At 41.7% G+C, this 14,693-nt stretch overlaps 1 protein-coding gene across 7 annotated transcripts in view; it reads left to right on the forward strand.

Moving 5' to 3' along the window:
* Positions 1-13,734, forward strand: part of SHQ1 (SHQ1, H/ACA ribonucleoprotein assembly factor) — a 47,371-nt gene extending 33,637 nt beyond the window's left edge. For 3 of the 7 annotated variants that reach the window (XM_027467619.3, XM_027467617.3, XM_027467618.3), the window contains one exon: positions 12,545-13,734. In XM_027467619.3, coding sequence (XP_027323420.1) covers positions 12,545-13,193 — 649 coding nt within the window. In that variant the 3' untranslated portion in view covers positions 13,194-13,734. Of the gene's footprint in view, positions 1-583; positions 970-12,544 lie in introns of those variants that run through there. The other 4 variants (XM_027467620.3, XM_027467621.3, XR_011812479.1 and 1 more) reach the window with 4 other exon arrangements.
* The last annotated feature ends 959 nt before the right edge of the window (positions 13,735-14,693 follow it).

The following is a 14,693-nucleotide window of genomic DNA, read 5'->3' on the forward strand; positions in this document are numbered from 1 at the left end:
GTAAATAACAATACCCAAGTAATGTAATATACTGACTTAAGAGGCTTAAAGCAAAACAGTGTTTGCCCCAAAGGCTGAAAAATGTGATAGGCAGGTGGGTATAATGCCAGAAATTTCCCTTTATATATGTTTTAGCAAGCCCTGTAAAGCATGGATTCTAACAAGGGATTTAATCTCTCCTCCCAGCTGCTAGCTGCAGTTTCCTTTGATGTTTTCCTTTCCTTTCCTCTCTTGTTTTTTTCCCCTATTTATTCCATCGCTTTTCTATAGCTCGTATTCCTTCAGGCTGTGTCTGCATGCACCTTGCTGCGGGTAGAGAAGGGGAAGAAGAAAGCCAGTTTTTTCCCCCTCAGGCCTTTGCTTTGATTTCCCCAAGTTGTGGGGAGGCAGCTCCTGCCTGCCTGCCGAAGGGTCAGCGCTCGGTGCCGTGTCTGCAGTCGGCACATCTCGGCTGGCTTCTGCTCCGACGGGGGAAGGATGGGCTTGTGTAGTTGTTGCCTTGCTGAGCAGGTGGAGCGTGCAGCTGTGATCAAAGCGGGGAGCCGATGTGCAGCCTGATAATGCCTTCCTGTTGTGTTTTCAGCCCTGTCAGTGCTGCCTCTGTTTCATCTGCCTGCTCCCACCCCTTGCGGTGATTCCCCCGTACATCTCACGACTGAACAGGGATGGCACGAGAGAAACCGTGCTGAAGGGGTTGGGATGATCGTTTAACTTGGGACCTGACCCCACTATTCCCTGGGGACTCCTTCCCTCAAGGACCGTGGCTGCGGGCTGCACGATGGCTGCAGGCTTTCCTGCCGTGGTGGGGAGCCAGGTGTGCGGCCATCTCGGTGGGACGTGGCCTCATCGCCTCCAAAAGGTGTAAGAGGTGAGATCCTGCCCCGGGGCAGCCGATACGAGGTGCCCTGCAAGCACAGGGTGGTGGCAGAGGAGACGAGAGGAGGCCACGGTGAAGCCCAAGCTACAGGTAACAGCAATTGAGAAATTTCAAGTGAGATGCTGCTGACATAGGACAAGTGTTGGCGTTCTGTTTCTGTCATACAGCCAACACTTGCTATCACATCTTAAAATCCGTTCCTTTCTCTGTCTGTTCTGTGGCGAGTTCCTATGAATCTTGCGTTATGTTGTTTACCATATAGAACTTTGGAAGCCGTGCAGTTGCTGGATGTTTAGGCTGGTTGCAACTTATTGAAGCTATTTTGGCAACACTGAGCTGTTTCTAAACTCAGTTAAAGCATTCTTACAACATAAACACTGTTCAGTTTCTTTTTATAGTCCAGTATTAATTACAAGCCTGTTTTTTCTTCTGAATATTTTCGTAGCATCATATACATAAGCTGTCCTTGATTTCTTTTATAATCCATGATATGTTTAGTTTCAACTTATCAAAAGACCAAGTAATGAAAGTAAAATGTTACACTGGAAAGCTTCATCTTTTTTTTAAATATTTATAAATGTGAAGTTCAGCTCATACAGTATTTAGATTCTTTATGAAAGAAATGCTGTGGAACTACAGAATAAATATGGAGGGAAAGTCACTTGAAATACTCAGATTTATTAACATAAAGAAGTCACTTAAATTGAAATGATGGTGCTGCGTTTCATATTTGATTTATGTTTAACAGCCTGTAATACTTTAAGCTCTGTAGATAGCAGTTCGTGTTTACATGACTGTGAGTTGGCTCGCAGCGTAAGTTATCGCTCTTAGCTCAGAATTCAGGCAATGCCCTTTGGAAGCCAGAATTTCAGGATGAAAGCATTTTCTGTTGCCCATAAGCCTGTTGGATTCTTCCACGTCAGCCTTTGTTTTGTGCTCAGGACTCCTGTCTGTCACCTGAAGACGAGCGGTGGGTTTCTCTTGTCTGTTCTCCCTCCAAACGGGAGACTTTTTTGAACCCAGTACTCCCATTTTTATGGCATGATTTGCTTATCTTTAAGATAAAGATTCGGTGAGCAGCGAATACGGTTCCAGTCTCCACTTTGTCTGATGTCTACAAAGGAGGAAGAAGGGGGAAAAAAGTTCTATAAACTTTGTACAAATCCCATCCTTGTGCCCTGGTTTCTTCTCAGCCCTCGACACCTCCACCAGGCAAGGGGCAGCAGCTGGTCTGAGCGCCGATGGGCTGGTTGGTACCTGCAGTTGGGATGTGCATGCTGTGGTCTCTCACCAACCCAGCACACAGTGGTTGTGTTCTGCCTGCCCTTCTCATGGGGCTGTCTATTTCTGATGTGATTCTGCTTATTTTCATGAAACAAGCAGGACTTCAAAGATCTTTTTCAACCTGTAGTTTCTCTTAAATTTAATTGAAGTTGCCTGTTATTTTGAAAATTTGTTACAAAGGATATAATTAACAGTAAGTATAGACAGTATAAGTGTGCAGACCTAGATCATTTAGGCTAAAAATCAGAATCCATTCTCTTGAGAAATGGAAAGAGTGAATTCTTACCTGCACTTGCACATCCTGAATAGACTGGGCGCGTTATTTTAGCAGCTGGCTTTTCATAAGGATGTTTATAAACTGTGTGGTTTTCAGTGCTGTGTTCTGGAGACTTTTTTTTTTTTTTTTTTTTTTTACCTATAAAGATAGTGGTTAGTCTCGTACTAAATCGTGTGAACAGATGTTGCATTGTTTGTGTTGTGTTTACACTCATCTGTCTTTCTTTTGCTGTAGATAATGTAGAAGATTAGTTAAAGTTTAGGTCAATTTTTAGCCAGGTCCTGAAGAAAATGGTCCTCTTTCTCCTTCACAAGCACATTAAATTCAGCTTTGTTGTTAGGTTAGCTTTGGTACGCATTGATCAGAGTTAATGAGATTTTAATGGGGTTATTTATTGGTTCTGCCTCTTACTATAAAATATGTAATAAACTAAGCGCACAGAACTGTTGAATGGTGCTGCTTGAGTTTATCTCACTGACTGTTAATGATATTACCTTTTCCGTGATTCTTTCAGATCTCCTGAGTCAGGTGGGGTTATGATTGGCCACCTTTCAGATGGTGCATCTCAGGAAAACAGATGAAGTAACAGTAAAGGTTGGAAAGAGCAACTTTTAGATGTTGTCTATTCCATAAAGGAATGGCTTTCTGTTTTACTGGTACCGTAAGAGGAGTTTTGAGGGTAGATGTGCCATTTTTGAAGAAGGAAATGTAAAATTTTAGACTTCAGAACTTCTCTGCTCGTTAGGAACCTAAGGTATCGTCTGTGTATGGAGAGAGAGAAAAGTGCTATCTGTATTCTTCCGAATGAGTGCATTTCCTTTCCAAGAAAGGGTTGCCCTTTGGCTCAGTTAATGTGTATTTTTCTTTTCCACTTCATGCCTCAGACTTCAGGGTAGTGTTGTTCTGCTTCGTTGAAGTTTGAGTTATATTTCACAGTAGAGACCGGTTGTGTTCCCAGAACTGGATAAAATCTGTGTATAGTTCCCCAAGCCTGTGGGAAATTGGGGTAGAGGGGTGCATAAGGTAGTTTTCAGTAAAAATAATGTAAAGTTAGGATCTTTTTGCAGTTTGTGGTAGAACAGAGTACAGATAGGCGAGTTGTTCATCACTGTTTAAAATCTATCAAGCCTATAGACTCTGCTGTGAATTAATTTCAGAGCTTAATTTGGAGGGGGGGGCTCACTCTCGGTGTGTGCATTACCGCTTCTAGCAAATAAACACTGCAAAAAGTCTGGGCTAATTCTGAGCTGGTTTTTTCAAAACCATTTCTCTTTGGAGGTCGCTGCGTCGAGGATAAGTTGAAGCACTCATTAGGAATAACCTTGAAAGTGGAATAAAATGTGGTGAAATATGGTGTCTCGTATAAAACACGCTAAAAGGTGTAATTGAGTCAGAGGCCTTATCTCCACACAGAATCCGAGGCTTTCGGAGCAGTTTCAGCAAATGGATGGTGTGTTTAGTGTGATGAGTTTCTTACGATTGCAGCTAAATGTCTGTTTGTAAGGATTATGTTCCTGGACTGGAGGATTTTTTTGTTATCTAATCTCATTGTTTGACCATTTATGCTTTTTGTGCATGTTGACTCTAGGTGTTTCTACATTAATGAAGTCTGCTTTTCAGTTCAATGTCATTTTTGTTATTGCTTCTATGTTTTACAGTCAGGGTCGATCAAATCTAGACTTCTTCATGTCTTGAGTATCTTATTAAAATCAATTTGTCTTTCAATTCTGTATCATGAGAATTAAATCATTTTTTTTTCTTATTAGCGGTTTGTTTTTCAAATGTGGAGTGATGTTTGACTTTTAGTTGGGTTTCTAGCAGAAGCATGCTAGTGTTGGCCCAAAGCCCTGAAGTTTCAGTCCTGTTAGGGTAATTCAACAGTGTGTCTTCCTCTCCCACCTTATCAGGCACCCCTGGATATCAGAATGTGCTTTTCCAGTGACTTTCCGTGTTACTTAAAAAGGGGAGCACAGTTACCATCTTCAAGGCATTCCCTGAAGATCACCACTTTGGTTGCTGAAGCAGCTGTGCAGGCCTGGATGGAAGCTGACATCTAAATTTTAGGTGGAGGAACAACACGTTTTCTTCTCAAGTCTTTGTAGGAATAGCTGGGTGCTTGTTCAGCTGCATCACTCTTGTATCAACTTTCTTTTTTGTGTGGTCAGCTGTGACTTACTGAGTCCTCTGCATCGAAGGACCTTAAGCAGTAGATTTGCTGCCTTAGGGAGACTAATTTTCATCCAGATGATGACAGAATTCCTTTAGGAAGTCGATGCTGGCATTATCAATGGGCTGAATGTTGAACAAGGTCTCTTCAGACCCCTTGTGTAGCCCCATAAGCCAAAATGGGCTTGGAAGACAGCGATGGATGGAATCCGGTGAGACCCCCTGTGGGCAGGAAAAGGGCCGAGCTGCAGGGTCTGCAGCTTCTGGTGGCCGGTGTCGGTGCTGAAGCAGCAGGTACGTCAGGTTGCAGCCTGTCCCTTGCCGTTGGGGCAAGGCAGAGTTCCCTTACCCCTCAGAGCTTACCCGGTGTTCAGTGCCGTGCAGATCCTTACACCTGGGTGCCCTCCGCCTGAGCTGCTGGGGCTCTGCTTGGGGTTTGAATCCAGTGATGCCTGAGATAGTAATACCCCTGGGGTTGTACTTAGGGTGCCTCTAGCTAACAAGTACACGTAGTTGTGGGAAACTGCAAGCAGTGCTGCCAGGTCTGTCATCTGGAACACCTTTAAAGTGGTTGTACTGGCTGGGCGTGCTGCTTGTTATCTTATCTCTTGTATCTGAGAAAAAGGATGTCTGTGAGGCTTTCTCTCCTAAGTCTGAATTTTGCCAGGCCTTGTCAGGAGAGAGAGTTTAAATATAGACTGATGCTTTCTCCTTAAGCTCCGTGGCTTCTCGTGGAGCCATTCCAGCACACGGAGGCTGTTGGGAGTACCTGAAGACCCAGCAGACGGGAAGCCTTTAGCTTAACGCAGCAGCTTTGCTGTTAGATGAATCCTAGGTGTCCGGAGCTCCTGTCGAGTGGAGATAAGTTATTTAACTGCTCTTTTTGTACCTGTCAGCCCTGCTGGCTGGCACAGCGTGCTGCTAGTTTGTCTTTGAGTGGCTCTCAGGGAGCTGTAGGCCTACCAGGGGATGGCTGCTTAGCAATAAGGCAGGCCTGCTGTCTCACTTGGTGGAGCCTACAACACTGCGGAGGCAAGCCTGCACTTGAAGTATCTACTGTTTCTTTGAGCGTTGTTTATCTTGCCTGTAAGGCTTAAATATAATTAATGGAAAGTGTTCTACATTTAAAACAGGGCTTGTCAGCTCTGTAGAGCCAAGTTAGAGTATTGTTAGGGACTGATTCCCATTGTAACACAATTAACAGGCCCAAGACACATTGGAACAGCCTCATACAACGAGACTTGAGTTATGAATCTCAGTTCCAAGACCAGTTAGGTCGCATTCAAATACCAGGCTGGTAACCAAGGCTGTTGTCAGGGTTTTTGATATACAGGTTCCCATGCTTTTGTTGTTTTTGAGCTGTTCTTGCCCAAGTACGACACAATCTGCCATGGCTTAGTGCTCTGTGCACTAACTTGATTGTGATTGAGCAGGGGGAGATAAAAAACAAAAACTCTGTGTTAAAGTTTTGTTATCCATTATACCTAGTTGACACCACGGACTTCAGAAAAGTGGCTATTTGTATACATCTGTAAAATGCAAAACCAGGATTATGATTCAGTAGAAATAATTTTTCTATTGTTTACAAAAACAGGAGCAAGCTAAAGCTTGTACCAGTACAAGAAGACACTATTTTCATTCCTTAGTGAAACATTGCTGACTCCTGTTTTTAAAGGCTGTCATGCCAATTTGACTATTTACTCCTATGTTTGCAAATACTTTGCACAGCATTTTAGGTATGCAACTCACAATGCTGTGATCGAGTATGCAGTACCACCCATCATGTAGAATGAGGAGTAGAATGCTGATTTTCATATTTTTCAAGTTCTTTGTTTTCTTGTTTGTTTGTTTTAAGATAGCTGAACTGCCAAGCAAGAGATTTGGATGCAAGGCAGATACCAGGCAGATGGAAAGGCCTGGCCCATTAACACTTTTTCTTTAAACCTTTTCCTTTCATAGTGCTATTTCTGACTGATGAGCATATTATACAGAAGCACTTTTTTTTTTTTTTTTTTAACTTAATGTTTGGTGAAAACTTGGTTTTTGTCCCCAGACAGAAAACTGTTTGGGGATCTTATGTCTGGATGCATCTCCCCAAGTCCTGTGGTCTTCACCTGCTGTGGTTGGGTAGGTAATTTTGGTAGGTTACCATTCCTTCTGGCTAACATAAGCCTTCCTGCAAAAAAGCAAGTCCCTGCAGTATGTCTTCCTCTGTGAGACCTCGTATGGTACCTCTGTGCTCTGGAGATGTCAGCTATCTTCATTCATCAGAGCCCAGTGCCCTCTTTACTCTGTAGCAGAAGGTAGAACCAGAGCCCCTCGGGCTGTAGCTGGGGAAGTCGTGTCCTGCTTCCCACCCACCCCAGCTGCCCCTTGTGTCACTGGGCACTGCACTCAGTCCCCATTACCCTCACCTCTCCTGGTGATCATCCTGAATGATCAGCACTACAGGAGGTGCAGAAATAAGGGAAAGGTAAGAAAACCATCTCTGCTTTCTGAAAGGCCACTGGGGCAGAAAGTACTCTTACAGTTCCTGTACAGCAGTGTAATTGTAGACTGTAGCTTGTTTAAACTTTACAGTTTTGTCTGTTGATCAGTCCTTTAAGTTGCCATCCTACACTCAGCTTTCCCTTTTCTGCTGCCATAATCCTCTTTTTTTCCTGTTATCTGTCTCCCTTTATTTACCAAATCTCTTCAGTTCTTTGTTCTTTTCACCCCAGTTTTACTTTTATAATCTGAGATCTGTAGAACAGCATCTATTGTTTCTTTTAGACAAACTTCCCTGCTGCCTAGGCAAGGATTGCAGTACTTCTGTCTTGAAATTTTAATTTCAGACTAATGGACAGGACCTGAGATGCCTCTGTTGTTACCTGTTTCTTGAAGCTGTACATTAAACAAAACATGCATCTGATCAGCTTAACCTGTAATTAAGCATTTTCCTTAAGCAACTGACGTCTTGATAACTAATAATTATCTTGTGTAGCACCTTTAAAGCTTATTATGCAGGTTTATGTAAGAACACTATTACCATAATAATAAGATATCATTACCACGATGTGCATACGGAATGAGCATGTCTTAAAGTAATCATGCATTTCCATTAATCATACTTGAAAAATTAAAGTATTTGCTGTTTAATCTCTAAAATGCTACTCAAAAGATTTTGGAAACAGCAGGACCTGTTTACTGCAAGTCTCTCACACATCATATCTCACTTCTGCCGTCTCACTTCTGTTTCCTGAATTGCTCCTTATCTTTCAGCCAGGGAAACTGTCAGCTCAGAGACCCACAGTATCCCTTGAAAGCATTTCCATGCTCTGATTTTAATGCTGTTTGCCTTGTTTTTGTCCAAGGAGTACTGCCACCTTTTCTTAAGGCCGATGTGAAGTGCACTCCTCAAATTCAGTTCTCCTTGAAATAAGATAATTCCCTTAAACAAGATGGACTGATAGCTAATTGCAGTTCTGTTAGTCCCTTGCACAGGAAAACGGGAGGGGGGCAATGACACAATGCTGCTCTTCAAGTGCCTTGTGTTTTTGTTTTTTTTTTAATATAAAAGATTAGAAAGTTGGGGAGTGGAGTTTGCTGCTTTTATGTATAAATTTGTCAAGAGCATGACAGTTTGAATTTATTTTTCACATTTGAAATGTTGAGCTCTGTAGGCTTTCCATTTTTTTCTGGAAGAGACTTGATGACCAGAGTAAAAATTGGGAGGAAACGTTTCATCTGCTAAGAAATCTGAGTAACTGAAAAGATACTTTATTCATGCTCTTTTAAATCCAGTTAAAATCAAATATCCCATGCAGCTAAGAGCTAAAAAATAGTAGTGGGGCTTTGAGCAACCTGATCTATAGAAGGTGGCTCAGCCCGTGGCAGGGGATTGTAACTAGATGATCCTTAAGGTCCTTTCCAAGCCAAATCATTCTGTGTTTTCTATGAAAATATTTTTTTAGGCTTTTTATGGCTTACCAGAAGACTCCTATTCTGGTTGGTGTAATGTGATTCTTGAGTTGGTGGTGGTGCAGTTAGAAAAGGTGGTGCAGGTCTGCATGAAGTCTGCACCCTTTCTTTTTTTCTGAAACGTGCTCTGGGACCTGGTGCTCTGTGGTGGCCGCAACACTGTTCCCTGGGACCCCATGGGAGACAGCTGAGGTAAGGCAGATCTGGGGAGCAGGAGGATGGGTGGAATTGTTGGCCTTTTGCAGGCATTCACTCATTCAAGCAGAATATCTGTTTGTGAGGTTGAATCAATGCCATGTTTTGGTTATCTGTTGTAAAGATAAAAAGCATCTCCTCTTTCGGTAGTTGCAGATCGTTTGAGGAAAAAGGAGTACACGTGAGTCTGGAAGCCGCAGCTGTTTTATGACTTAATTATCGTTATCTTGTAGTCTACTTTGATCACTCAGGAGGAATTGAAACGAGATGTTCAGAAGAATGCCTTCTGCAGTTTTACATTGTCCAGTAAGGCAGATGTTCACCGCTGTCAGGCACCAGCATTTTCATTCATTCTCTTTGAATTCATTGATAAAAATTCATGTGAGAGTAGAGGGCTGAAAAACCTGCTGCTTTAGAGGGGCCATTCTTTTATCTGTCAGGGGTACCACACATCTAATTTAGTAAAATAATGTGTGTTGAATAAAATGAGCATCTCGCTGTGTATTTTCTTCTGTACCACTTGTCATTAGTAATCTGGAGCACAGAGAAGTAGTAATGTAAAAATGGACACGATGCCATACATCTCCTTAATACTTGACTTGGTTATGCAGCATGTTTCTTTATCCCAAGTGTTAACTTTGTTATAAGAAAATACTAAAAGAGGAGGAAGGAGTTTTTAAGGAAGGGATTTCAAGGACAGAACATCTTGCAGGAAGAATATGGAGGAAAAATTAGAATAGCAGAAATAAATAAAAGCCAAAGAACACGTACACGATTGGGAAACAGTGACAGACATGATAGAAAAGGTATGTGGATAAACGGGGCTTGAAAAATTGATTTTCTATCTATAATGCCAATAGTAAAACAGGTAGTGAGACTGAGGTTGCTGGAGTTGAAGATGTGTCAGCAGAGGAAACTGTGCGTCAATGAAATTAAAAGGAACCACGTATTCTCTGCCACGATGCAAGGAAAGCAATATTCTCTGTAACAAAGCAAGTTGAGGTTGTAGAGCTTGTCACATTCTTGTGGACAGTCACGTAATAGGACAAAAATAATTGTGCCTTCATGTTGTTAACCTCCCCTACTGTGGGAGGAGGCACATACACGAGTATGTGCGTGAAGTTAGGAGGAAGGACATGTTTCAAAAGCAAAGGAGAAAAATGCTTTCTGAAAGGGACGCAAACTCCTGTGACTTAGAGCATAACCCAGCTTCTCTCTGGTGTGTTCAGGAAACAAATTTCCCTGCAAGGCAGCTATTCCTGTATGACTTACCTGCAAGGCCGTATGAACCTTGCTGTGCATTGCTTGGGGTTTCTGTCTGCCTTCTTTTTTACTTAAGGAGTAAGGAAGATGTTTCCTCTGTTACAAAGTTGGCAACTTCTCAAATCGTCTGGAACTTAAAAAATGAAAATGAAAAGATCAATTATCAAGTTCTTGATTAAAAAATAATAATAATAAATTTGGAAGTACTTTACCTAAATAAATTTGGGCAATGTCAAGTAAGCAGCTCTTTAACATTTGAAACCCATGTTTACATTGGAAGCTGTTTGGATTTGTGATTTAACTTTAAGCTTTTTGGAGTTAAAAGTCCTAAAAATACCTTTTTTCTGTTGCTTCTGTTATTTCCTGTAAACACTTACTTCTTGGTTTTCCACTCTGTGGGTTGGGCGAAGGCAGGTTGCTGTATTTCATCCAAGTTCAGCCTTTAAATGTTGCGCTGTGCCTAAAACTGTGTAAGCTTCTGCATTAAATTTCCCTTCCCCCAGTTTTAAATCCAATTCCTTTAGGAGCAGGGGGGGAAAAAAAAAATTGAAGAGTCTCTGTTATACTGAGTAATTATCCCCCCTGGGAAATAGAATATAAAGATCTTTAAAATCATTCAGCTGAGAGAACAAGCACTTTAACTCGTGCCTCGCAGGAGTCATGTATTACATTATCAGCTGCTTGCTCCGGTGTCAGCGTGTCGTGCCTTGCAGGTTAGCAGGGTTTGGCAGAGGAAATGAAAGCCAGTCAGTTACTGCAGGATTTATAGCAGACCTGCTGTTGCAGGAAGTGGTGAAAAGTTGATTGATAGTCTGGGGCAAAACTCTACAACAAGAAACAGGATGTATGCTTGCTGGTTTTATACCTGGTTTCCCCTCTGTGTGGTGGTGTCCCCCCCCACCCCAGTTCCAGGCATTCCCTTGCTTTTTGTTCTGTTTTTAAATCCACGATGCCCTTTTCTGGTAAAGCACGTGCTGACTCCAGAGCACTTGAGGAAATGGATAGGGCTGCTCCAAAGATCAGGAGCTGAGGTAACGTGCCTGCTTTAGGAGTGGTGCTTATCTGAACGGTCCCGATAGCTTTCTTCACTTCCATTTCAGCTGTCGCACAAATGCAGGTTAAAACACAGTGTGTTGGACACCTCGTGGATGCACCAAGGTAGTTGAGAAGTGAAGAGAAGATATCAGAGAAACCAAGTGTAGGATAAATAGCATAGGTGCAGAATATTTTTCTCAAACTTTCAGACAGGAAAGATTGATTCCCGGAGGCCTGGAGTATGGCTATGGATTCTGTCAGTATATCCTGAATTTTTTTTGTAACTATTGTCTCGTTTTATACTCATTTACTAACACAACTCAAATCTAAATTGTGTACGTTTTTCCTGAATATATATATTTTAATGTAGATCCTAGAAAGTGTGTGTATATGTTTTCTGAGAGAAGGTGAGATTTAATTTCAAATAACCTTTAAAAATGAGGATTGTTTCCTCTTTGTAGAGGAGGGGAAGGGAAGATCCGCCTCCTCTGAAGAGGCAGGTTTTAAAGAAGCCTTCAAAATTAGCAGAAGAGGGACTGGACGGAGGATAGCAGAGCAGAGCTCTAAAAGATGATTTCTGAAAATGCTTCCTAAGCAAAGGAAAAGTTTTGTGGAAGGTGGTCACCAGGCGCTGTACATTGGAGGGAGCTAGCATGAACTTCTCAGAGGAGAAACTTGCAGTTTCAGTTAAGAGTTGTCCTGCTTTTTGTTTGGAGTTGCAGTGCTGAAGTTTTCAATACAATTCAGTGTAGTGAATTACTTTTATGTATGAAATGAATGTCACTTGGTTGCATACAAGCAGAGCTGCATTCCCAGAGACTGATGATGCTCGTTAGGAGCGTGCCGTTCTGCAGAGTCAGCTTATTATTGACTGTCATTTGTGTTTCTTAGAGAGGTCGGTCAGAGTTAAGAGGTGGATAAATCTGTAACCAGTATAAGATTTGAAGGCATCAGATAGTTCTGGGAGAGTTAACGGTAAAAAATTAGGCATTTAAATAATGAAGACAACCCACTGAGATGGACTTGATCAACTCTGCTCTATCAGTTCATCTGTGTTTAGCAGACATCTGGAAGGGCAGTAAAACAAAATGATTCTGCTGCATTTTAACTTAATCCAATAAGCCAAATACTGCAGAGGTCACTGCTAAAGACAGCAACCCTGAAAAGATTTGTTCTGAGATCGGTGTTTTGAGAATCCCTGTGAAACCAGTAGTTTACCGTGTATTGCTGAAACAACAAAGCAGTGTTTTTTCCTGAAAATGTCACTGAAGGCTTTCAGTGGGATATTGCTTAGCCGTATAAGAAAAATTGCTCAGAATAATCGTAATCACCAGTACTTTGGATACTTTTGTGTAACTTTTACAGTTATAACTGAAATAGGAAGTTGTTTGCAAACCAAGTGAATAGTAGAAATGTTTGATTTGTTCTCATTATCAAATGGGAATGTTCTGTTCGTAACATTAAATATGTTTTGTTCTTGTTTAAAGGTCAAAAAAGTTGGCTGCACTTTCTGAATCCTTGCAGAAAACCGCACTGGCTAAGTCCCACCTCGGATTTGAGCTGGAAGAGCTGGAAGCAGCAGCGCTGCTGGTACAAGAAGAGGAGAGACACTTGAAAGCTGCTGCTGCAGTTTCCAGGCAACAGCTGCCTTCCTCTGAGTCGGAGACAAGTGACTCTGAAGAATCGAGCAGCACTTCATCTGAGACAGAAGGCTCTGATTCAGATGAGCAAGAGTCCTCAGCCGGTGAAGATGGGAAAATAAATTCTTCACAAGGCGTGCTTCAAGAGGAGGGGACAGCTCCACTTATTGACTGTAATGGATTAAGGCAAGTCGCAAACACTTCGATGGTTGAGGTTAGTGATGAAAAATCAAAGGCTTCTTTGCAATCTATGTCTGTTCCTGGAAAATTGATAGAAGAATTAGAAAAGCAAATGCACACTGCAATTAGTCTTTCAGAACAGCCTGAAGAACTGGCTGCTGCAAGTTGCTTTGCTTTACGGGAACAAGAAGAAAACCATGTGTCTGAACCTGACAAGTATTCGGAAGCTTCTACTGGGAAGGGAAATTTCTTGGAGGTGCCTTCAAAGACAAATCCTTTGCTTTTTCTTTGCAGTACAAATGAAGATGAAGACTAAGGGACCATGTTAGAGCAGTGTGACCCAATAGCAACACAGCTTGGTGCTGTAATGAGGTGTTCCCAAGGCTATGCTGAGCTGCAGAGAGAAGCTGATATTTTTCTTCTTTGTGTTGACAGTCTGGAGGACAAGACTGCTTTGAAAAGAATGGATGTGAATGTATGATAGCCTCACTTTTTTATTTTTCTTCTTTGGTTTTACAGAGTCAGGTTTGATCTCTACGTGAGGGAACGTGTAATTTCAGGGAACTTTTATATTAAAAAAGTTTTTGCTTTAAAAAAAAAGTTTTTGTTAAGCTTGTTTAGTAGAATTATGTCCTTAATCACAACTGAAGTCAGTTGCAGACTCATTAAAGATACCTTTAGATGTTTGCATTTACTTGGAGAAATACTCCTGTTACGTTTGTATTTCATGTTTTCTGCTATTTTCATTTTGAAATGGTTCGTAGCTAACCACTTCAAAAATGGTTATAATGTTAAAAATGTAAATTCTGTTAATAAGATGTTTCTATTTTTGTGCGAAAATAAAGCAAATTTTTCAGTGCAAGATAGAGCTCATAGCTTATTTCTGCAGTTCTTAACACATCAGAAGTGCTGAGGTAACTTCACTCTTTCATCTAACTTGAAATGTTTCCACACGTGAGCACGGCTACTGCTTTTTCATTAAGTCCTAATTATTATTTCTTCTGTCTGTGTATGCTCTTCTCACTGAAGTAGTGTTAACCAAAATGAAGAAACAACATCGTGCAGTGGTCTTTAGTACAGGACTGCAAGCAAACCTGCTCTGTCTCAACCCAGCTTTGTGACTTACCTGTTGAACAGCTCGGGAGGAGCAAGCTGTGAGTGAGGGACCTGGTCTAGTGGGAGGTGTCCCTGCCTGGGGCAGGGGGCATTGGAAGGAGGTGATTTTTAAGGTCCCTTCCGCTCCAAACCATTCTATGCTTACTTTTCAACCTTTTTATTATTATAAAACATAAAAATCCTGTGCTTGAAGACTTGTTCTTCCCCAGTGCTCTGTACCCTGCTGGAAAGCAGCAGGCTAGTTCTGTTCAGTTCTGTTCCTCTGCCGACTCCTTTTTGGTGAGAACTGCAGCCCCGACCTGCTGCTATTTTTTATGTCCTTAAATACCTACCGGTCGCTTAATTAGCCTCTGTGTTCCATTCCCCAGGGGAGGAACCTTTCCCATCATGTCAGGGAGCACTTACTCTTCTAAATGCTAGCAATAAAATCTACGCTGTAGCTGCAATTACGCGGTGTATGTCTGAGTGAAAAAATGTGTTTAAGGGAAAAAAGTAGCCTTCCTCCCTCCCTCCCCAGATTACAGGTGTGAACACAAACTTCCTTCAGTTGAACATGGGCTGGAGAACCTTAAATTAGTGTGAGTTAGGAAATATACACCCTACAAATTAATAGGCATTTGTAGTGTCCTGTATCTTCAGCTCTTTTTTCTTTTCCTTTTACCAATTTTGTGGCAGACTATTAAAAGTACCTTTTTCCAGT

Source organism: Anas platyrhynchos, chromosome 13 (assembly GCF_047663525.1).
Source record: "Anas platyrhynchos isolate ZD024472 breed Pekin duck chromosome 13, IASCAAS_PekinDuck_T2T, whole genome shotgun sequence".
Taxonomy (NCBI): Eukaryota; Metazoa; Chordata; class Aves; order Anseriformes; family Anatidae; genus Anas; species Anas platyrhynchos.